This window comes from Leucoraja erinacea, chromosome 1 (genome assembly GCF_028641065.1).
Source record: "Leucoraja erinacea ecotype New England chromosome 1, Leri_hhj_1, whole genome shotgun sequence".
Classification (NCBI taxonomy): Eukaryota; Metazoa; Chordata; class Chondrichthyes; order Rajiformes; family Rajidae; genus Leucoraja; species Leucoraja erinaceus.
In genome coordinates, this window is record NC_073377.1 from 44,935,061 (window position 1) to 44,960,817 (window position 25,757).

At 41.7% G+C, this 25,757-nt stretch overlaps 1 protein-coding gene across 3 annotated transcripts in view; it reads right to left on the reverse strand.

Moving 5' to 3' along the window:
• Window positions 1-550: 550 nt before the first annotated feature.
• LOC129696186 (embigin-like) overlaps window positions 551-25,757 on the reverse strand; it is a 47,029-nt gene continuing 21,822 nt past the window's right edge. The window contains exons 3-9 of one of the 3 annotated variants that reach the window (XM_055633830.1): window positions 20,747-20,924; window positions 13,693-13,781; window positions 11,427-11,557; window positions 7,110-7,380; window positions 4,046-4,067; window positions 3,890-3,958; window positions 551-1,534 (exon numbers count right to left, since the gene is read on the reverse strand). In XM_055633830.1, the coding sequence (XP_055489805.1) occupies window positions 3,901-3,958; window positions 4,046-4,067; window positions 7,110-7,380; window positions 11,427-11,557; window positions 13,693-13,781; window positions 20,747-20,924 (749 nt within the window). In that variant the 3' untranslated portion in view covers window positions 551-1,534; window positions 3,890-3,900. The other 2 variants (XM_055633811.1, XM_055633821.1) reach the window with 2 other exon arrangements.

The window sequence follows — 25,757 nt, forward strand, 5'->3', positions numbered from 1 at the left end:
TGAAAGAAATCAAGGGATGAGAGCAAAAATGTGGGACACTGAGATCAACATCATCAAGGACATTGTTGAATTGCATGTGGTTGTCACGGGAAGAGTGCTCTTAAGATCTGACAACGTTCTCAAATTGTTGGAAACTGCATTTGACTGGGTCAAGAGTTACATTGGATCTGCTAGAGGTATGATTCTGGATGTAAATTGCCATAATGTAGTATCTAATATATGTTTTGGCCCATTTCATATTTTCATGAAGATCCCAACTGGATGTAACCAGCACATGTTTAGTTCACCAAACAGTTGGGAAATCTAGATTCCAGTCAGGCGTCCCTCTAATTTGAAGGTTTTTAATTAAAAAAATGTAAAAGCCTTGGCATCAGTCTTATTCAATCGATTTTAATTAATTGGAACGGCATCCTGTACCTAGAATTTCTTTTTAAAATATACCGATCAATTGGAACACTTTACAGGCCAATTGAACAACATCACAGAATGGTGAAGAAGGGTTTCGGTCTGAAACGTTGCCTATTTCCTTCGCTCCATAGATGCAAAGGGCTTCGGTCTGAAACGTTGCCTATTTCCTTCGCTCCATGGATGCTGCCTCATCCGCTGAGTTTCTCCAGCATTGTTGTCTATCACAGAATCAGTATTTGGCTGTTATTTGAAAAGCAGATTTTCTTTTGGATTTAATTTTGACCAGTGGATTCTTAAAGAGAATGATAGTTATTAGAGAATAAAATCTCCCTGCAGTCACTAAAGGGTACCAGTTCTTATTTATTTAAATCAATAAGTCTGAAGAAGGGTTTCGGCCCCAAACGTTGCCTATTTCCTTCACTCCATAGATGCTGCTGCACCCGCTGAGTTTCTCCAGCTTTTTTGTGAACCTCATTTATTTAAAAAGTGTGCTCTCTAATAGGGCTTGAACTCCAGTATTTGTGACTGGAATGTCACAATCCAACAATTGTTAGCAAAAAAAGCTTAGTAGTTATTAGAGGGCGTGGGAATGCTAGGAATTAATATGGGGACACAGTTGCCTTTCAGTGATTTGGTATGTCTACACTACAGTTACTAGATGATATTAAAGTCCTGTGATTTACAGAGGGTACAGTAAGTCACAGCAATCTAGCCATAGAGATTACAGTAGCCCAGTATTGAATTCCAGTCAGTTCTCAATTTTTAATAAATTGCATCAGATTCTGATGACATGTAATTTGGTAAAGATGGTTAATAATTGGTGTGGAGGGTTTCTGGTACTAAGCTTGCATTTGTTGTCCATCTAATAATTTTACTGCCAATTCTTCCAGACACCTGCTGGCTTCAAATTAAACAATCCAGCGATCACAATCCAAGAAGATTACAATAACGGTAGTTGTATGGATAATAGCAAGATTGGAATTCTATTTCTAATGGAGATGAAGAGCAAGCATTAGTTGCTGATATCCCTAATTTCATTCTGTAATGACTCAGGTTGCCTTTGAGCCATGATAGTGTTAATCAAAATATAGATGCTCCAACATACTTTCGCTTGCTTCCATGTTTTCTGCATAGGAGTAAAAATATTCACATCAATTCTAATTCAGAAAGTATCAAAATGCAAATGAGCTAAGAAATATGCACAGTCATTTAAATATATGGAAAATGTCATTAATTGCCAATGGAAGACAGAGCTCAAAACCAACAACAAAGGTGACATGGTGATTTTCAGGGGCCTGCAATATTATTTGCAATGCTTTCATTATGACAATAGGCCAGTGCTAGAGGCATTTTAGCAGCATTGCAAAAGGAGATCGGTGAAAGCAGGTAAACCTCTGTGGCATATGTACTAAGGTGCTGCTGAGCAACCCCTTTGTGGAATGGAATCAATACCAGCTTTATGCACAACACATCCAGTACAAGCTGGAAAGCATGAAGCGAAGATTTATGAGGATGTTGCCCGGACTCAAGGGCCTGAGCTACAGAAGGAGGTTAGGCAGGCTAGGATGTTATTCCTTGGAGTAGAGGAGGCTCTGAAGTGATCTTGCAGAAGTGTATAAAATCATGAGGTGCATAGACGGGGTGAATGCACAGAATCTTTTTCCAAGTGTAGAACAATCAGGAACTAGGTGGCATAGATTTAAGGTGAGGGGGGTAAAATGTAATAGGTAATTAAGGTGCAGTTTTTTCACCTGGTGGATGGTGGGCACATGGAATGATCTGCCAGAGGAAGTTGTTGACGTAGCTACAATAACAACATTTAACATTTATGAACGACATATATAGGGTAGACTGTCTAAATCTTTTCCTCAGGGTGGAAATGTCAAAGACTAGAGGACATAGCTTTAAGGTGGAGGGGGTAAAGTTTAAAGAATATATGGGGGGCTGTTTTTTTACATAGATTTTGGTAGATGCCTGCAAAGAGTTGCTGGGGTTGGTGGTGGTGGAAACAGATACAATAGTGGCTTACAAGAGACTTTTGGATAGGCACATGTATGTACATTGATCGGAAGGGTATGGATCACACAAGTAGTTGAGATTAGTTTAGCTTGGCATCATGTTTGGAACAGACATTGTGGACTGAAGAATCTGTTCCTACATTGTACTTTTCCACGTTCTCTGTTCTATGTTAAAAAAAAGTAATTTGGATAGGTGGATGGATAGGAACGTTTTAGAGAGATATTAGCCATCCACAGGAAACTGGAACTAGCTTAGATGGGGTATCTTGTTCAGTATAGATGAGGTGGGCTGAAGGGCTTGTGTCATCGCTATATGACTCTATAAGCACAGAACAGAACTGAAACAATAGCTTGAAAGTAATTGGCTAAAAAAAATGCTACCATTTAAAATCTATGAAACAATCAGCAAAGTGTCTTCAGCAGATAGTATGTGATGCTCAGGCCATGGAGGGAGTACTCTGGGTATTGGGTAACTCTACATCCCGTGATTCTTCAGTAGTGGCTATGGGGAGAAGGCAGGAGAATGGGATTGAGAGGGAAAGATAGATCGAAAGGCGCAGTAGACTCGATGGTCGAATGGCCTTATTCTGTTCCTATCACTTATAAACCCTAAGATTTCCAAAGCATTTGCCTGAAATAGGGATTAGGTTCTTTATAAATTCATCCCCCATGAACCATATGCTCTACATGTTGCGTTAATTTTACGCAAGCATTTTTAGAAACACCTTAAAACATTTCGAAAGGTGCAGCCTTTAAAAGTCAAACTGGAAAAGATAATGTAACTTTCTTTGGGAATCAATTAAAGAAAAAGCCACCAATCACGAGATTCAGAAGTGTGATCTTCTGAATAATGTTATTTTATGAATACAAGAGTTTAGACCTGGCTGTCGGAGCAAGATTAACCAATCTGTTATTATGAGGCACTAGGGAACCTTTGAATTTGCCACATTTCTAATGCAGTCTCACTACACTTCAGTTGTGATGGGTCAGTTTAATCTTGATGAACAATGTTTTATGATTTTGATCAGGTCAAGAAGGTTTCAGTGAGCTAGGTTCTAATTTCAACTCCATCAATCAAGCAAAGCACGATGGAGTAAGATGAGAAATTCCAAGGGTATGCCTCATCTCTCACCAATGACTTGGCAGTTGGTTGACTTTCCATCATGGATCACCTTCTTCAGTCGGGCATCACCTTCTTTAGTCAGAGGGTGGTGAATCTGTGGAACTATTTGCCACAGAAGGCTGTGGAGGCCAAATCAGTGGATATATTTAAGGCAGAGATAGATTCTTGATTAGTATGGGTGTCAGATGTTATGGGGAGAAGTAAGGAGAATGGGGCTAGGAGGGAGAGATAGATCAGCCATGATTGAATGGCAGAGTAGACTTCTGCTCTTATCACATAATCATATGATCTTATGGATGTTTAGATCACTAGTCTAAATGAATTATTCCCACTTACTTACATGGAACTAGGTTAAACATTTCTATGCCGGGCTCCATTTTCAGTGGATTCAAGCAGCTCTTCTGTGGTCCTGCAGAATAATTGAGAGTTAATTGGAATGGAAAGGATTACTGGTCAAACTTAATAATAACATTTCTGCCAAAAAAAATGTACTTACAAGTTGTTTGGAAAGATTACATCTTCTGTGTCAATATTCATTTGTCAGGATGTTTACATGAGAGAGAAAATAATAACATAGAGTTACATACAGCAAATTACCTTGAGCAATGATCCAAAAATAAAATATGGCAAGCCTACACGTATGAAAAAAGATTTTAACAAAGATTGCACAACTTCCTAATAAAATAGACTTCAGCTATTCTGCACTGCCACAGCGTGTTATAAGGATGAGAAAAATATACTTTCAGTACTGTAATTCTCATTGGGAGTCAAGAGACAAAAGATTTAGTGAAGTCATTGGAGTTCATGCTACCTGCTTCTGTCCCACTCTAAACCACCTGCCCCAAAATTTCTCATTGTGCCTTTAGTACCTCCAGAATAAACTATTCAAATAAAAACAAAATCAATACCATGTTGGCGCCAGTCAGCAAGTCCAGCTGCACTCCTGGAGACAGAAGGTAAGTTAATATTTTGTCCGAAGGTTATTCACCTGAAATGTTAACTCGAGGTCTCTCTTCACAGCGGTTGACCGACTAACTATCTAGTCAACTATCTAGTCACCAGTCTGAAGAAGGGTCTCAACCCAAAACGTCGCCTATTCCTTCGCTCCATAGATGCTGCCTCAACCTCTGAGTTTCTCCAGCATTTTTGTCTAACATCTAGTCAATTATTTTCTACTTCATTTTTAGATTTCCACAGTCTGCGTTATTTTGCTTAAGACTATTCGGATGAGGTGCTTGGCCTCATTAAACAACAGCTCCCCCAGAACTACCACCCATTTTCTACTCTGCATCATTTATTGTCATGTTCAATGTCTCAGTGCCTCATAACTATGGTTATCATATGTAAAGAAGTGTCATCAACACACTGTGTCTTTACTTCACTTTATTCATACTGTAACATACATTACTGCACTAGCTGTACGTGGTCTGTCACGGGAACTAGAGAGAGATCAGTGGGTGGGGAGGTTGTAATTATACGTGATATGGGGAGTGGTTAGTAGTGGTGAGGTCACTATGTTAAAGGTACATGCACATATCATCTACATCCTTCCCCTTAGAAACCAAAGGCAACAAGGTAGTGACAGGACGACCACGTCACATGCGCTATGAGCAGTTACGCAAAGTCGCCATAACGGACAGGCGGCTTGACAACGTGTCCCGACCGGGTTCGCATCTCGCCATCTCCCCTCGCTGCAGGAAGAAAAGGAGCAGGTGCAGGTGCAGGTGCAGATGACTGAACCGGAACGGGGGACCCGGGAGGGGATGGAGAAGACGGTGAAGAAGGAGGGGATGCGGGCGCAGCAGCGGGCAGACGGGCAGGCGAGGGACGGTGAGACAGTGGAGAAGTTGGCTGATAGAGCTGAGAAGGCAGGGACCGAGGCATGCGAGGAGCGGCGGGAGGGGTGGAAGACTGCAGCGGCGGATGGTGTCAGAAGTGGGAATCGAACCCACGCCTTCTGGTCTCCAGTTGGAGGCATGGGTTTGGATCCCACTTCTGACACCATGTAAAGAAGTGGCATCAACACACTGTGACTTTACTTCACTTTATTCATACTGTAACATACATTACTGCACTAGCTGTACGTGGTCTGTCACGGGAACTAGAGAGAGATCAGTTGGTGGGGAGGTTGTAATTATACTTGTGATATGGGGAGTGGTTAGTAGTGGTGAGGTCACTATGTTAAAGGTACATGCGCATATCATCTACACCATAGGATTTAGAAGTCTTCCTCATGGACCTCTCTAATACTTCTACTCCAACAGAAGTTTATATCTCTGTGAACCTGTTCTCCACTCTTGTTTGCAGACTAGGTCTCACACACTGGACTTCCTTCACCCAGATCATACATCTTTCGGTCAACTTAATTCCCCTTCCTAACATGTCCTTCCTTACTTTAGTATACTATAGTTATAAATATGCCTCTGTGAAGCATCGTGAGTGTGAAAATATGAAATATAAACGCAAGGATAAGAATCTATGTTACGGTAAAAAAAGGCCATGGAAGTCATTAGACTTGTTAGTGTACAACACCCAACTTAGGGAGGGGAATCTTGCAAACTAAATTAAAATTACAAAAAACACGTAGGAGGGGTAGATCATTCTTGCTTCTGCTAGATTTGTTATTCATTGAGATTGTGCTCTATCGTTTATCTTAAAAGCTATTGGGCGGCACGGTGGCGCAGTGGTCGAGTTGTTGCCTTACAGTGCTTGCAGTGCCAGAGACCCAGGTTCGATCCCGACTATGGGTGCTATCTGTACGGAGTTTGTATGTTCTCCCCGTGACTGCGTGGGTTTTCTCCAAGAACTTCGGTTTCCTCCCACACTCTAAAGACGTACAGGTATGTAGGTTAATTAGCTTAGTGTATGTGTAAATTGCCCCTAATGTTTGCAAGCGCCACATTTAACTCCCTCTTAAATATAGCCAATGAACTGACCTCAACTACCTACTGTGGCAGAGAATTCCAGAGATTCACCACTCTCTGTCTGAAAAATGTTTTTCTCATCTCGGTCGTAAAAGATTTCCCCTTTATTCTTAAACTGTGACCCCTTGTCCTGGACTTCCCGAACATCGGGAACAATCTTCCTGCATCTAGCCTGTCCAACCCCTTAAGAATTGTGTAAGTTTCTATAAGATCCCCCCTCAATCTTCTAAATTCTAGTGAGTACAAGCCGAGTCTATCAAGTCTTTCTTCATATGAAAGTCCTGACATCCCAGGAATCAGTCTGGTGAACCTTCTCTGTACTCCCTCTATGGCAAGAATGTCTTTCCTCAGATTTGGAGACCAAAACTGTACGCAATACTCCAGGTGTGGTATCACCAATAACATGGTAACAACTGCAGTAGAACCTCCCTGCTCCTATACTCAAATCCTTTTGCTATGAATGCTAACATACCATTCGCTTTCTTCACTGCCTGCTGCACCTGCATGCCTACTTTTAATGACTGGTGTACCATGACACCCAGGTCTCCCCTTTTCCTAATCGGCCACCATTTAGAAATTATAGCTCTGTCAGTTTTGAATAAAAGTTAAAATGCAAAGAAAAGGTTAAATTCTCACCGATGGGTTCTTCCTTCTGCTTCATCTTTCTTTCACAAGCCAGAATGACAACAACTAACACAAGTACCTCAGCAACAATACACAGGAAAGGGATAATAGCTGCAGTTAGGCCGTGAACCTTCAGGTAGATCCGCAGTGTACTGTCCCCCACTGCATAGTGTGCACTGCAGCGGTAGTAAGCTGTGTCATCCATTATGATACTTTTTATTGAAAGTGTTGATTTGTTGACATTACTATGGATGTAAAAGTCTTCCGTTTCATTACTCAGTATCTGGATGGATAAAAAAAACCCATTTTAAGCATTTGTATGTCATAATATCATATAGCATGGCAGCAGGTTCTTCAGCCCAGCTCGTCTATACTGACAGAGATGACCATCCATGCACAATCTGCATGACTCTATTTGTAACATAACCCTCTAAACAGTTTTAACTCATGTATCTGTCCAAGTTATTTTAATCATGGTAATTGTACCTGCCTCTATAGCGTTCTCTAGTGACTTATTCTATATTGCCACCACCCTCTCCGTGAGGTCCCTTTGAAATCTTTATCTGTCCACAAATCTTCATCTTCATCTTGAATCTGTCCAAGATAGACACAAAATGCTGAAGTAATTCAGCGGGACAGGCAGCATCTCTGGAGAGAAGGAATGGGTGGCATTTCGGATCGAGACCTTTCTTCATACCCGAAATGTCACCCATTCCTTCTCTCCAGAGATGCTTTCCTACACATCAAATATATGTCCTCTACTTAGACTCTCGCACCCTGGGAAAAAGACTGTGACCATCCACCTTATCTGCACCCTTGTGATTTTACCTCTATAAAGTCAGGTCAAGTCAAGTTTATTTGTTACATACACATACAAGATGTGCAGCGAAATGAAAGTGGCAATGCCTGCGGATTGTGCAAAAACAACAGAACAACAGAACAGAATCGGACAGAACCAAAAAATCAAAAAAAAGACAACACAACAGTAAATTACTAAATTAGTCCCTGGTGAGATAAGAGTTTACAGTCCTGATGGCCTGTGGGAAGAAACTCTGTCTCATCCTCTCTGTTTTCACAGTGTGACAGAGGAGGCGTTTGCCTGACCATAGCAGCTGAAACAGTCCGTTACTGGGGTGGTAGGGGTCCCTCATTATGTTGCTGACTCTGGATCTGCACCTCCTGGTGTATAGGTCCTGCAGGGGGGTGAGTGCTATTCCAATAGTGCGTTCGGCCAAAACCAAGCTGTTCCCAAACCAGATTGAGATGTTGTCGGACAGGTTGCTTTCCACAGCCCCAGAGTAGAAGCACTAAAGGATCTTCAGAGAGACCCTGAGGTCACCTCGTGGTCACCTACTCTCCAGGAAAAAATGTCCCAGCCTCACCAGTCTCTCTTATATCTCAAGCCCTCAAGATCCAGTAACATCTTCATTAATCTTTTCTGCACCTTTTCCAGCATTTCTCGTAAAGCTGTATGACCAGGACTGCACACAATACTCCAAGTACGGTCTCAACTAAGAATTGTACAGTTGCAACATGATGTCCCAACTCCTGTACTCAGCATTCTGACCAATGAGGACATGCATGCCAAATACTTTCTTCAGGGAGCCATGTACCTATACTCCTACATCTCTCTTTTCCACAGCAGTGTGGGACACAAATGTAGTCGGGCAAGTTGAGGAGAGGGATATAGGTCCACAGGAATTGCTCAAGTACATTGAGGGTGTTGGCCGACTGGACTTTGGACTTTGAATAGGGGACCAAAAATGGCGGTGCCAGCAGGTGTAATATGTGCAAAATGCATTTCACTGTGCAGTTGTACCATTGAAACATTGAACTGCCTAAGTCCTGGCCTGTTTAAACTTACCAAAATGCAACACCTCATATTGTCTGAATTCATTTCCTTTGGCCCAAATCCCCAGTTGATCTGTGGTAATGTTAGCTAACATTCTTTGCTGCAGTACCAATTTTAGTGAACTTCCACAAACTTACTACGCATGTTAACAACATTTTCATCCAAATCATTAATGTATAAGACAAACAGAAGCACTGATCCCTGTGGCACACTACTGGTCACAGACATCCAATCTGAAAAGGAACCTTCCACTACTACCCTCATCAATCTATGCATGGTGTTTGTAACATTAAAGTAACTGGTAAACACAGATAGAATAACTCCTTGCTCACATCCTGTTACAAGAAATTAATCTATTTACCATTTTAAATTCAAGTATAGGATTTTTACCTTGTTGTCATTAAACATTCTTCCCTGGTTGCCCATCATAAGGACAGTGTGACTCCTTGTAACCATTTGAAAATATGGATCTCCTTAGAATTACAGAAATAACCAAAAGCATTTTAGGCCAGCACGGTGGCGCAGTGGTAGAGTTGCTGCCTCACAGCGCCGGGTTTGATCTAGTGCTGCCTGTGTGGAGTTTGATCATGGGTGCTGCCTGTGTGGAGTTTGCACGTTCTCCCCATGACCTGCGTGGGATTTTTCCGGGTGCTACGGTTTCCTCCCACACTCCAAACACGTGCACACAATCGGCGTAGGTTAATCGGCTTTGGTAAAGATTGTAAATTGTCCCTAGTGTGTGTGGGATGGTGTTAGTGTGTGGGGATCGCCAGTTGGCATGGACTCGGTGGGCCAAAGGGCCTGTTTCTGCACTGTATCTTAAAACTAAGAACTAAACTAACATTTTAATTAGAGCAGGTGCACGCGGTAGACTGAAGATCATTTTCCACAAACAAGGACAATTAAATGGCCTGAATTTGATATATCCTCCAACAGATGCAGCATTGATCATTTGGCATGAGCCGTGTGCTGCAGACTTCATGAAGAACAGTCGGAACTAAAGAGTGGTGGAGAGTGGGAGTGGCGTGTGAATGGAAGCACAGTAGAAGTGGGAGCTGACAGTCAGCACTAGCTGAGGTGAGGAAGTAAGTCTAGGAAGTCTCATCTAGAGAAGCATTATTTAATCTTGCTTGCCCTGGGAGTAGCCAGCAATGACACTCCTTAGATCCCAACACATCAATTCTCCTCACAATAGTTCAATGGAATATTCCATGAGCAATGGCATCTTTTGCCTTGCGTCTTATGCTAATATTACCAGAAGCACGAGTGTGAATTGTAACTGACCAAAAATCCAGGAACAACACATTCACCTTGCATTTCAGAAAAATCAATGACTTTCAGACATAAAACACTGATAGACAACACTATGTCCATATTTCTAAATCCTGTGGGAAAAAAAAATCCAGATGCCATTCCTATAATACTACATAATAAAAATCCGACATGCAACTGGATACTTCATAATTCAATATAGATAAAATAATTTAAAATACTTTTAACATAAAAAAATATAGTAACATTTGCAGATTAGTAGCAGCGCCCCAAGTTCGATCCTGACCTCTGGCAGATTTGGAACATATGGGCTTCCTTTGGGTGCTGCGGTTTCCTCCCACATCCCAAATGCATGCAGGTTATTTGCCAGTGAGGGTTGTCCCTAGTGTGCAAGTGAGTGCTAATATCTTAGGGGGATCTTATAGAAACTTACAAAATTCTTAAGGGGTTGGACAGGCTAGATGCAGGAAGATTGTTCCCGATGTTGGGGAAGTCCAGAACAAGGGGTCACAGTTTGAGGATAAGGGGGAAATCTTTTAGGACCGAGATGAGAAAAACATTTTTCACACAGAGAGTGGTGAATCTCTGGAATTCTCTGCCACAGAAGGTAGTTGAGGCCAGTTCATTGGCTATATTTAAGAGGGAGTTAGATGTGGCCCTTGTGGCTAAAGGGATCAGGGGGTATGGAGAGAAGGCAGGTACAGGATACTGAGTTGGATGATCAGCCATGATCATATTGAATGGCGGTGCAGGCTCGAAGGGCCGAATGGCCTACTCCTGCACGTATTTTCTATATCTGGGGGACGTTGATAAGAATGTGGATGGGAAATTAAAAAGGGGATTAATGTAGAAAGAGAGTGAATGGATTTTGGATGGTTAGTGTCGAACTGTGGGCCAACAGGCCTGTTCCAATGCTGTGTCAATCAATGACTTTATAACTTTATGACAATTGCTAGTCTTAGTCATTTACTTTGCAGACCAATGTTTATTCATAGATTAATTGGGTTATGGGGAGAAGGCAGGAAAATGGCGTTAGGAGGGGGAGATAGATCAGCCATGATTGAATGGCGGAGTAGATTTGATGGGCCTAATGGTCTAATTCTGCTCCTATCACTTATGATCTTACAATTTAAATGTAATATTTCTTGCCCTCATATTGAACTCTATTCTACATTCTATTAATAATCAATTGAGATTTTCCTTACCACTTTGCTGCTCTGGGCTTCCTTCGACCAAATCCAGTTGAGTGGAGCATACTGATCACTTCCGCAAGTTAAATTAACTTGATCACCAGTTGAACGTGTTAGACTCACACTTTTGGCCCAAATAGGAGGAACTGAGGAGAAACAAACAAACCCAGTACGTAGGTTATTATAGGACCTGGACTAAAGCAACACACAGAATTAGTCACTCTTGAAGATGATTTGCCCAGCAGTTCATGAAGGGCCTTGTGGTCTTATTTTAATAGCAAATGGATTAGTGCCTCACAAACTTGATACCTCCCAAAATGTTTTGCAGTTGATCAATTCTTCTTTTCTTCAACATAATCCATTTGGAAATGTATGAATGTAACAGGTATAACATCCACAATATTTACCTAGAAAAAACCATCAACTGTTGATGCTGGAATCCTGTGTAGAACACAAAGTTCTGAAGCAACTCCAAAACTCCCCCACCTCTTTTTCCCCCTCTCTTCCCTGTGCCCCACATGATGCTTATGGGTGTTTCCGTAAATAAGGGTACCAACCTGGGTGGCCAAATTTGTTATTAAATCATAATGAAATACCGCAGGATTAAAAACGGGCCTACTTGTGATCCTTTTGCGCTAATTTGTGATCTAAATCGACCAACATTTGAACAAAATTTAATACTTTCAAGATTTGAAAAAAAAAGGAGAAAATAAAATTATTTATAAGACATATGGGACACTTACTGATTTTGAAGCTCCCTTACAAAATGTCGGCACCTAACCCACCACGAGGCCCGTAGTTCACGTCAGAGACATCATAATTGCGTTGTTTGAATTTTTTGTAATCCCGACAAGTGCAAACAAAAAACCTGTTATAGTGCTACTGACGATACTAAAGGACAACAGAATGAGATATCACGGAAATAGGTGAGAAAATTAGATTTCTATTACATGATTTATAAAACATATGGGACACATATGAAGTTCTATTCATTATTAAGTATTTCAATGGAAAGCTCAAAAACAAAATATAAACAATAAAAAAAGAAACAATAAATATAAAAACGGTTACTCTGCTTTTAATTCACACATTTACCACGGGACCAAATTGACACTGCTACTCACGTTCTGCTGCAAAAACTTGGGGCATCAGAAAACCATCTAATCAGGTGATAAATGATAAAACAAATCATAAGCATAATCAGAATTTGGCTTATGTAGAGTTATTTAATTGCAAAATTAATGTAATCTTTCTGGTATTAATTAGCCTAAGAATTTGATGAAATCCTGCTCGAAAAAATGTAATTAAAAAAGGTAAGAAAACACAGGGACATATCTGATGTTTTTCTTTGTAAAAACAGATTTATTTATTTTTGCTTCATCTCATTATATTGGCTATACACCATGATCTATACTACATAAAATACAAAAAATGAAAAAAATGTTAATATTACATATAAAAGGAAAATAACCTGGTAGTTTGGAGAACTTTAGTAGTGAATGCTGTATTTACAGAAACACCCATATCAATTCTCCCTTTCCCATTCCTTCCTTCCCTTCCACCTATATTCCTTCTACTGGCTTCATGTTTCACACTTGTTCTCTCATAAAACATAGAACATAGGACAGTACAGGACTGAAATGGGCCCATCGGCACACAATGATTGTGCTCAACATGATGTCATCTGCTTGCACATAACTCATACCTCTTTATTCCCTGCACTTGTGCTTATCTAAAGCCTTTTATCATATATGCCTCAACCACCACCATCCCTGGCAAGGGTCGCCAGGCCCCCATCACACTCTCCATTAAACGTTCCCCCTCTCACCTTATAGGTATGGCCTCAAGTAATGGACATTTCCACCCTGGGAAAAAGGTTCTGACCTCTCAAAATGTTATATACTTTTATCATCTCCCATCGACCACCGATGTTCCACAGAAAACAATCTGTAGCATTGTGACCTGGTGAGCCCTAAGGCACTGCTAGATCAGGAAAAAAAGTTAAGTAAGTTAATCAAGGCTGACTTTGTTGTCCTACAAAGTCTTAACCAGGACTTGCAGTAAGATCCATCTTTGTGTAATTGAGAACTGAACTAAGAACTAAAAAAAGCCTATTACACCATTGCAACTTGTAATCGATGCAGATATATCAAAATATTTATTTAAACTAAAAAATATGCAATGAATAGAGCTAAGAAGGCAAAAGCTTGGAAAACCCAGTTTAAGAGCAAGCATTTGTGAATATTGGGAAGCTCTCTTTTATGACAGATATAAAACTCACTTTGAACTTCAAACCTGCCTTCCAATTTTGGGTGTGTGTCAAAGATACAAGAATAGTTTCCAGCATCACTGCCATTCTGAAAATCAAACCTGCAATCACAAACCATGACAGTTACTTACGTTAAACCCCCTAATTATTATTACGCACAAGATATTTCTCCTACTCTCACAATAAGATAGTTAAGTGTATGAGCAAAAAAGAAATGCAAGGAAATGGTGGCTTGATATAATACATAAGTGAATTTGAAAGATGGATATGTGGCACAAGCTGTTTGGACGATTTTTTTATTTCCATGCCATAATATTAAAAATTAATATGCCGATACTATAAGTGTACAATTTACCGAGGGATATCCAATCTAGATATGATTGGCTGTATGACATACAAATATTCACATTTAGCAAAACTATCCTTTTTGCATCAGTTGAATACATTGTTTCAAAGACATAAATTTCCAAACTGAATATCAATTCTCATTTGATTCATTCCAGCATGTTTTTCTTATGCAGCTTAAATTGTGGATTGCTGCTGAATCTATCAAAACTGTTCATTTTAAACATGTTATGTTTCCTCTTCTTCAGTAGTCCTACAGGATCAAGATGAGGCAATGTAAGATTTTGACACAGGTAGGGCAGGTCATGCTAGAAGGGTTGGGCAAGCAGGTAGTTGCAATGTTGCATAAAATAAAATGTTAAAAATACTTAGAAATGAACCTTCAATTAGCAGTATCAAACTTGTAATGCCATGGTATTGTGAATAACATGTACATTTGCACTGATGATTTTTACAATACCATGGGTAAATCCATTTGAATCATTTTCTTCAAAACTTAGAGTACTCTTCAAGTATAACCATGACATGCATGGTAGCTAGAAAAGAGAAACAATAATAACTGTGAATGAAGTGCGGGGAGGAGGTGCCACCTTGTGGAACAGATAGGGAAATATACTTAAAGGAAATTGCTTCATCTTTGGCAGATGGTAGAATTAAATAAAGCTGATAAACATAATTTATTGATTTATTTATTTGATTCTTTATTTCGAACAGAAAGAATAAAAAGCAAGTGTGAAACAGCATACAGAAAACAAAACAAGAATATTTATAAAGTGTCATAAAAAATATCTATAAATAAATGAAATCGTATGTGTCTGAAAATGAGCAGGAAGAAGCCAAAGCTTATAAATTCCCACCCCTTATTCAACTGCTTATAATTATCTTATACACAATTAGCAGCTATATGTACACCATATGTACACCAGCAGCAATATGTACACCAGATTATTTACATTTTTACACTAATCAAATATTTACAAAGCCATACAAAAAAGAGAAAAAAAGTAAAAGAAACTAAACATCCCTCATGTACTATACAGTATTTTAATCATATATACAACCCATCACCCTATAATCACTCTTCACAATACAATCAGTATAACAAATATCCAACTCACAATCACCTATCCTCATCCCAATATCCTTTAAAAAAGTGTTTTTGTACATCTTTTTAAACTGAATTATGTTTGTGCTAAGTTTTGTCTGCAGTACCAGACCATTCCACAAATTCACACCACAGATTGCTATGCACATACTTTTAAGAGTTGTTCTGACAATGAGTTTTTTAAAATTATGTTCCCCTCTCAAATTATACCCACCCTGTCTTTCCATAAACAGTTTTTGTATATTTCTTGGAAGTAAATTATTTCTTGCTTTGTACATGATTTGCGCAGTCTTAAATTTAACCAGATCGGTGAACTTCAGTGTATGTGACTTTAAGAATAATAAATTGGTATGTGCAAGATATCCAACGTTATTGATAATTCTTATTGCTCTTTTTTGTAATGTGCATAATGGCTGTAGGTTGGTTTTGTAGGTATTACCACATATCTCCACACAGTAACTCAGATTTGGTAATATGAGTGTATTATACAGAGTACGTAATGATTTGTGGTCCAGAATGTGTCTTGATTTTCCCAATATTGCTATAGACTTTGCCAGTTTTGCTTTGACGTGGTTTATATGTGGTTTTCAGCAGATTTTGTGGTCTAAGATCACACCAAGAAATTTATTTTCATATACTCTTTCTATACTTATGTTATCTATTTTCAATTGTACTTGAGGGTTTGTTTTATGTTTTCCAAATAGCATAATCTTTGTTTTGCTTAAATTTAGAGACAATTTGTTGACATCAAACCACTGTTTTAATTTATTCATTTCTGATGTGATGACCTCCAAAAGCCACTTCAAATTGTCACCGGAACAAAAAATATTCGTATCATCGGCAAATATAATCAATTTCAGTATATTTGATACTTTTCATAATAATTTTGCAAAATAAAATAAGTCACTGCTTTTTTTCCCATTCTGACTTATTTCCCAGAATTTCAAAATCCTATTATTAAATGTGAAATTGTTTGCATGCCAATTAAGCTTTGGTTTTAATACAAGTTAAAATAAAATTAATGGCCACATTAGTAAATGATTTGAATATAGATCTGTTGCTCAGAACTTTATACCATTAGATAGTTCAAATCATACCACCCAAGTTGAAGAATTTTGTTCAATTTATCAGACAAACCTGGAATTAAAAAATGATTATCATGATTGGTCATCTCTAAATATGACCACATTTGCACAAAAATAATAATTTACTTCATAAATGCCCTCCAGGGAAAGAAATCTGAAATCTGCTCTTGCCTTTGATCAACTCCAGATCCACCAATGTGGTTGCCTTTCAACTGCCCTTGGGAAAGAGCGTTCACGTCACAACCCTGTTTCCACCAATCTTGCCACCACCACGCACAAGAGCACAAGAAGTGACAAGACAGACACCATTGTATGCAGATGCCAAGAAGTGTGTTCAGCTCTGGCTGAACAACTTCTAATCTTGTGTGTGGCCTCGATAAGAAGAACTGCCCTTGGAAGTGGCCCAGAACATCCTTCAGTTCAATGGAACATGTATAGTTAGAAATAACTGCAGACCTTGCCTGTCATGTTAACATATGATGAATTAGGGGAAGGGAAAAAAAACACAACAAGAATTGTTGTAAACACAAACATTTTATTGAGATGTTGAATGCAACACAGACTGGCATTCTGCTAGTGCCAGTGATCATTACTTTTCAAGCCTTACAACCTTTAAGATTATGTACTATAAATGATTCTAATACATCTTACGCAATAGCTGGGGATTTCATCACAGTATTTAAACTAACATTTTTTCATGTGTCTTAATTTTGTGTCGTTCCACAATTTTTAGAAGCATTCATTGTGACACTGTAATTTTATTATATTATAACAATTACAGCACGGAAACAGCCCATCTCGGCCCTACAAGTCCGTGCCGAACAAATGTTTTTTCCCCTTAGTTCCACCTGCCTGCACTCATACCATAACCCTCCATTCCCTTCTCATCCATATGCCTATCCAATTTATTTTTAAATGATACCAATGAACCTGCCTCCACCACTTCCACTGGAAGCTCATTCCACACCGCTACCACTCTCTGAGTAAAGAAGTTCCCCCTCATATTACCCCCTAAACTTCTGTCCCTTAATTCTGAAGTCATGTCCTCTTGTTTGAATCTTCCCTATTTTCAAAGGGAAAAGCTTGTCCACATCAACTCTGTCTATCCCTCTCATCATTTGAAAGACCTCTATCAGGTCCCCCCTTAACCTTCTGCGCTCCAGAGAATAAAGACCTAACTTATTCAACCTATCTCTGTAACTTAGTTGTTGAAACCCAGGCAACATTCTAGTAAAATTAGTAATATAGTATAGTATAATATAGTATTAGTAAAATTAGATATTAGTAAATATCAGTGGATATATGCATGTGATCTTGAGAGTAAATATAGTAATATTACTGTATAAATACTTAATATTCCCCAAATGACGCAGAGCTCCTAGCAGTAATGATTGTCATTTTTCCAATGTTTAAGAATGAACTGCAGATGCTGGAAAGATGAAAGGCAGATAAAAAAGCTGGAGAAACTCAGCGGGTAAGACAACATCTATGTAGCTAAAGGAATAGGCGATGTTTCGGTTCAAGACCCTTCTTCAGACTGATATCGGTGGGGGGGGGGGGGGGGGGGGGGGGGGGGGAGAAAGGAAGGAGAGAGGCGGAGACAGTAGGCTGAGAGAAAGCTGGGAATTTGAGGGGAAGGAGGGAGAAAGCAAGGATTACCTGAAATTGGAGAAGTCAATGTTCATACCACTGGGGTGTAAACTCCCCAAGTGAAATATGAGGTGCTGTTCCCCCAATTTGCGGTGGGCCTCACTCTGGCCATGGAGGAGGCCCAGGACAGAAAGGACGGATGCGGAATGGGAGGGGGAGTCGAAGTGCTGAGCCACCAGGAGATCAAGTTGGTTATTGCGATGTGAGCGGAGGTGTTGGGTGAAGCGAGCGCCAAGCCTGTGCTTGGTCTCACTGATGTAGAGCAGTTGACACCTGGAATAGCGGATGCAATAGATGAAGCTGGGGGAGGTGCAGGTGAACCTCTGTATCACCTACTTTCTCCCTCCTTCCCCTCCCCTTCCCAGCTTTCTCTCACCCTACTGTCTCCATCTCTTCCTTTCCTTTCCCCCCCCCCACTCCGACATCAATCTGAAGAAGGGTCTTGACCTGAAACGTTACCTATTCCTTCGCTCCATAAATGCTGTCTCACCCGTTGAGTTTCTCCAGCTATTTGTCTGCCGTCATTTTTTCAATACTCACTGTTTCGACTATAGAAACATAGAAACATAGAAAATAGGTGCTGGAAAAGGCCATTCGGCTCTTCGAGACAGCACTGCCATTCAATATGATCATAGCCAATCATCCAGAATCAGTACCCTGTTCTTGCTTTCTCCCCATAATCCCTTGATTACGTTAGCCTTAAGAGCTATACCTAACTCTCTCTTAAATACATCCAGTGAATCGGCCTCCACTGCCTTCTGCGGCAGATAATTCCACAGATTCACAACTCTCTGGCTAAAAAATGTTTTCCTCATATCAGTCCTAAATGGCCTACCTCTTATTCTTAAACTGTGAGCCCTGGTTCTAGACTCCAGATATTTTGGGTCGAGAACCTTCTTCTGGCTGGAGAATGAAGAAGGGTCTCGACCCGAAACGTCACCCATTCCTTCTCTCTAGAGATGCTGCCTGGCCCGCTGAGTTACTCCAGCTTTTTGTGTCTATCTTCGTCTGCACAAGTTGATTGATTTATTGATACTTTATTATCACATGTGACATGTCACAGTGAAAATCTTTGTTTTACATACTATACACAAAGTATGCAAAGAGTTGCCATGTATAGGGCGCTGACAAGGTTACAAAATATTTATTACAGTCCCCAATGCTCCCTCTTTGTTCTCGGTGCACCCTCCCCCTCCTCCCCCCCCTCCCCCCCCCCCCCCCCCCCCATCTCCCCCCCCACACACCGGGTCCCTCGTGATTCCTGGACCATAGGAGTCTGAGAGGTGACCCTTATAAAGATATATACATTGATTGGACATAGTCTTTTTCCCAGGGTAGGGGAGACTAAAAGTAGAGGGCATTGGTTTAAGCTAAGATCTAAAGGGGACCTGAGGTCCCCTGCAGATGATACAATAATAGGTGGAAGGGGTATCAGAGGTTATGGGGTGAAGGCAGGAGAATAGAATTGGGGGAAAGAGATAGATCAGCCATGGCAGAGTAAACTTGATGGGCCAAATGGCCTAATTCTACTCCGATCACTTATGACCTTTGGAGGGGCACTACGGGTGGTAGACAATGCTTTTGTTGGTACTTGCACCTATAAAGAGTTTAAAAAGTAGCTTGATGTACTGCAGTGAATACTATTGCATGAGGTGTCATATGCATACAGGCTCATTTTTGTTACCAAAAAAAGCATTGATGGTGAATATATAGAACGGGTTTTGTGGTAGTAGTGAAGCTGCATGCCATTACAATGCTTAGAAGACATTTAGAGAGGAACTTGAATACTGAAAGTTCAGAAGGATATGGACCAAATCCAACCAAATGGGACTATGATGATGATGATGATGACTTTATTGTCACTTGTACCTAACTAGGTGCAATTAAATTATTTGTTTTTACATACAAAGCACACTAGAGCTGCCACAAGAGCACCGACAACGTTACAAAAGGTACTAATTCTTTCTTCGTTCCCACCATGTCAGGTCCCTCTTGGTTCTCGGCAACGCAGCCTCTTGGCCCGTCCACGTCCTTGGCCCGTCTTGACATCCAAGGATCTGTCCTCAGCCCGACTCCATCCTCGGCCTGACTCTGTTCGTGACTCCGACCCGACCACGTGGCTCCATCCCGACCGTGAGGCTCCGTCCTGACCTATCTCACTTCGACCATCTCGATTGCGCTGGCTTCTCCATAGGCCACAGAGGGCAAAGAGGGCCTACTTGGAGGGAGTGGCCCGGCCTGCTGCTCGCTGGATCGGATGGTTACGTAGTCAACATGGACTAGTTGGGCTGAAAGACCTATTTCTGTACCATTTAATTCTTTGACTATGTAATATTGGATTTGTGGAACATTATAATTATCACTCAACTGCCTCGTTGCCCCCAAATAAACACATTTTTCAATTGTTGATCTTAGTTCCACTGACGAACATTGTAAAATTGCATGTTAGTTTAAATAATTAACAATAATTTTTACATTTGGAATATTTCAGCCGCTTCTAAATTCCATTCCATTTCAAGTATTTTTTTGTGCAGTGAGTAAATTGAATTATACTCAATTAAAAAAATATATTCTGTTTTACTCTTTTTGTCTGCCGTATGTTGGATGCCCTTATAAATGGCAACAGGATCAAAGTGGTGGCAGTAACCCAATATCTCTAGAACCCATTAAATTATTGTGTCTCACAACATAAGCTGCACTATAACACAATGGCAAAGTCTCGGCTTTTAATTCCCTCACTGAGGTGTGACCCATTCAAATGAACAAATCAATTATTAAACCAGTACAGTACAATATTACAGATGACGGTACCTCCTCCAAAAAATAATGACAACTTTTAATTTAGCTACGTCTTTGGTTTCCTATCAGCTTGTCTACTTACTCGTGAGATAAGGAAGCCTCTTTCTGCACCGACACAACTTCCTCTTTACCAATCTCATTGCCATCTTTTTTCCAGGTTCCAATTGTTGGAGATTCTTTTGTTGTTAGAATTGTCAAATTGCAGGACAGTCTGATCTTTGTGGCCATTGTTATATTCACCTTCTTTGTTTCATTGAATCCTGAAAAAGTGTAATTAAAAAATAAAATTTTAAATCTCAATTTAAAAACCTAAAATCCAACAGCAAAGTATCCACTTAATCAAGAAGGTCACGGAGGTAGATTTCCATGACTGGAAGCAATAAAATGGTCGCTAATTTAAATAGATATTGAAGTGAATACAGACCCATGCTCATTCAGAACCATGACTGCTTGGAGGATTATTAATTTTATTAATGCAACTTCATTCATATTTTAATGGCAATTTACTGCATTATCTTGAAAAATTCAAACAAGCGAATATGTTTCCGATTCACTCTGTGCTTTTGGACTACAGATGAATAGCAACAGGTGTATGACCAACATCTCCTTCCAATCTACATAAAATGAATTATGATTTGAAAGGTAAGAGGCTTCCTGATTTATTTCACATTTCATCAATTGTGATACCCTTCACAAAAAATAAGGCAGAAGAAGTGTATCCCTGACTCCACATCCAGCAGTGGCCATGAGGAATTATAACTAGTATTGGTTTATTATTATCATGTGTACAGCAAAAAAACATTGCATGCTATCGTCAAATTATGCTCTACAAGAGTACAATCAAGACATACATGTACAATAGGTAACTAGACTAAGTGGGACCCTTTGGGTCCCTGTCACACATCAGGCTTGGTCCCCCACCGCAATATTCCACCACTCATCCATAGTCCCCATCTGCACAGGTGCAGCTCATCTCCCCTCATCCCTAGCACTCTCTCCCCCTCCTTTTCACCCTTACTTTTCTTTCCCCTCTCCTCCCCTCCCCAAATTTCTCCCTCACTTCTCTTTCCCTCTCCTTGCCCCTACCCTCAGTCACTCCCTCCCTCCCACCACTACCCTCCCTACCCCCTCTCATCACTATCCCTCACCTCCCTCACTCCTCACCTCCCCTACCCATCCTCACCTCCCCCACTGCCTTCTACTCCTCATGCCCCTACCTCCCCCACTCCCCCTCCTCCACTCCCCCCATCCTTCTATTCCCGCTCCCCCCCATTATCCCTCCTCACATTCTCCTTCTTTTTTTTCCTCTCCTCCTATCCTCCCCCAATCCCTCCCTCACACCTCCTCCTTTTCCCCTACCCTCAGTCACTCCTTCACTCCCTCCTTCCATAACTCCTCTCCCCTCCCTACCTCCCTCCTCTCCCTCTGTCCCCCCTCCTCCCCCATTCTCCCTCCCCAGGATCTCGGGGTTGTTTCTGGCTGGGCTGGGCCACTTCCAGTCTCTCCGAAAATTGTGTCCGGATGGAGACTTCCGCCGGCCACCCGCAGCTCCAGTAAAGATGCAATGGCGCAGGAAGGGGCAGACCATCTCGGGAAGTGACAGGAGAAGCGACCAATCCACGCAGCGCTGACTGGCAAAAGCAGTGGCCAGCAGGCTGCATTTTGAAAACTGTGTGCAGCTGGCCACGAGCAGTAGAGCCATTGTGACATTATCAGCTCGTTAGCTTTAAAAAAATATCTCAGATTTGTGAATAATTTTAATTAAAAACTCGTAAAATAATGAATCAAATTTTCAGATGAGGCGATTTTCGAGATCGTGAGGTAAATCACTATCGTATTATGTAAAAATTTCACCGTTTGCACGTCGTGTTTTCGAGAAGATGTGAATCACATACACACAAATAAATCCACACATAAATCCACACACCAAATACATCCACATCCAAGATCAGAGGTTTATAAGTATACTAGACCAAGTGCAGACCTGTTAGGTAAGTATACTAGACCAAGTGCAGAGGGAGGGGGGTGGGGGGGAGGGGGCAGGCGGCGCCTCACACACACGCTAACTGCACCCCTTGATATTATATTAATATTATTAATTTGCTCCTTTTACCCCATGACCACCCTATCCACTGACGCATAGCCCCCAACTCGCAGGGAAAGGGGGGGGGAGAGGGGAGAGAGAGAGAGAGAGGAGAGAGGGGTGGCGGCAGCGCGAGCGAGGCAGCCGGTGGGGGACAGATGATTGGGCTTCCCCGGATAGGAGGTCATCTCCTGTGACGGGTAGAGAGCAAAGATCCTATGGCGGTATAGGATCTTTGGTAGAGAGGAGAGAAGAGAGAGGGAGGCAGGAGATGGGAGGACGTGAGAAGGGTGAAGGGGGGGGGTGGACGGGAGCCAGGTGATTGTGTGGGCTGCCAAATGAGGAGAAAGACAGAAGCGGCTTCTGAGTCTCTGGAATCCCACAGCTGGAATGAGCGGGAAGGCGGGCGGGGGATGGGAGGGGCGGGGGCTCCCGAACTACACCGGCAGTGAAGTGAAGGTTCAGCGTGTGAGGCATGTGAGGTGTCGCTGACCCCGAGATCTGCAGAACAAAGATGCTATAGCTGAGCTGTAGAATCTTTGTTCTGCAGAACTTTCTCGATCTTTCAGCACTTTTTGAAGAATGGCAGGATGGGTGGGCGAACATACCTCATGGAAAACTGCGTATGTGCATTGACAGTAGCTGCATTAATCCACAGCGGGGGGCAGGAGGCAGATGGGCCTGGATTGGTGGGCATGTGGGCATTGTGACGTCAGCGGCGGGGGGGGTGGGGGGGGGGGGGGGGGGGGGGAGGGGGGGGAGGGAGGGAGGGGGGACAGGGAAGAGGGGGGAGACAGGGAAGGGGGGAGACAGAGAAGGAGGGGGCTGAGGGGGGGGGCAGAGATGAGGGGGACACAGAGGGGGAGGTCGGGGGACGGAGGGGGAGAGAGGGGGGGAGGGGGGAGAGAGAGAAGAGGAGAGGGGGAGGGGGGAGAGGGGGGGAGGGGGAGACGGAGGGGGGAGGAGAGGGGGGGGGGGGGGAGGGGGGGGGGGGAGGAGGGGAGAGAGGGGGGAGAGGAGGAGAGGGGAGAGAAGAGCGGGGGGGGCGGGGGGAGAGGAGGGGGGGGGGAGAGAGGGGAGGGAAAGGAGGGAACAATGGGGAGCGAGGGTGGGGTTGGGGAAGAGAGAGGGGGGAAGAATGGGAGGGGGGGAGGAGGGGGGGGAGGGAGATAGGTAGGGAGGAGAGAGGTGCAGAGATGGGTAAGGTGGAGAGAGAAGGGGGGAAGGGATGGGAGAGGAGGGGGTGAGGGGGAGAGGAAGGGTGGGAGGTGGGGGAGAGGAAGGAGTGAGAGGAAGGGGGAAGAGGAAGGGGGAGAGTAAGGGAGGAGAGGGACGTGAGGGGTGGAGAGGGAGAGTATGGGGAAGAGGTAGTGGGGAGAATTTGAGGGGTGGGGGTGCACATCGTCTTCTTCTTCTTCTATGTAGTGTTTTTTGGCAGTTGGCAAACAACTTTTTTGGTGCACTACCGCCACCAACTGGCATGGAGTGTGGATCAAACAACACCATTACATATACTAATAACCTATATCCTTCTGAACAAATTGGTTATCCTAAGAAAAAGCAACAAGATTTGATAGCACTTATATGAACTCCCTTGCAAAATATCTACCAAATCAAATTGTACTCTTTCTTTTCTGAACTGCTCACTCATCCATCCTCTCTCCTCCTCATACCTCTCATAATGTACAATGACATGCTCTATTGTCTCTTCTTGCCCACAGTATTCACTTCTGCCTGTATTATGCTTGCCTATTATAAAAAGTGTACTGTTCAGACCAGTGTGTCCAAATCTAATTCTTGAAATTACTGTCTCCTCTTTCCTGTTTTTTCCTGCACATCTCATTTCTCCCACTTTCCTCTGGACTCTGTAGAACCACCGTCCTTTCCACTCTTCCTCCCATTGCTTTTGCCATCTTCCCTTCAGTCTTTGCTTAATAATGTCTTTGATTTCAGTTTTACCTATGTTAATACTTAAATCAATCTTACTTATTTTTGTTACCTCTTTTGCTACCTTATCTGCCATTTTGTTTCCTCTAATGCCAATGTGTGCTGGTACCCATAAAAATATGACTGTAAGCCCCATCATTTGAATTCTGAATAGTGTTTGTTGTATTTCAATCAAAATGTCTGGTCTACTATCTGAATGGCTGTGCTGTAAACTCTTTATTGCTAAACTTGAATCTGAACAAATAACTGTCCTTAAAGGCCTAGTATCCTCGACCCACTGTACCGCTAACAATATTGCAATCATTTCACCTGTGTATACTGAGACCTCATTATTGATCCTCTTCCCTACTTTGATGTGAAATTCTGGTACAATAAATGCTACTCCTACTTTATCTACTGAATCTTTTGATGCATCTGTATAAATTTGGACAAAACTGTAGTATCTGTCAATGTATTCCTGTATGATGACTGAATTATACATATGTTGTTTATCCTTGTTTTCCTGTTCTAATATTGTAAAGTCTACTGTTGCTTCTGGAAGTATCCAAGGTGGAATTGAAGGTAATGGAACCGTTGGAACCACATTTAATTGTGCTATGCTGATTTGTAATGCTCTCTGGGTCACTGTCCATCCAAAACTTTTTGTTTCCCTTCTCTCCTTTTCCCAGCATGGTTTGACAGTAACTTGTGCTGGGTGTTCTTGACTGTGGCCCTGTAGGTTAATCCAGTAATTCAATGAAAGCTGTATCCTTCTCATCTCTAGAGGCATCTCCCCCATTTCAACCTGTAATGCTGCTGTTGGAGTTGTTTTTATTGCACCTGTACATATTCTCAATGCCCGATATTGAATGTTGTCTATTTTCTTAAGAGAAGTACTTGATGCGGACCCATACACCACACAACCATAATCTAACACAGGTCTAATTAACCCAGTGTATATAGCCTTCAAAGCTGTTCTATCTACCCCCCAATCACATCCAACTAAACATCTCATTACATTAAGTATCTTCTTACATTTGTCCACTACTTTCTGAATATGAACTGTGAGAAAAGGGTTTATAGG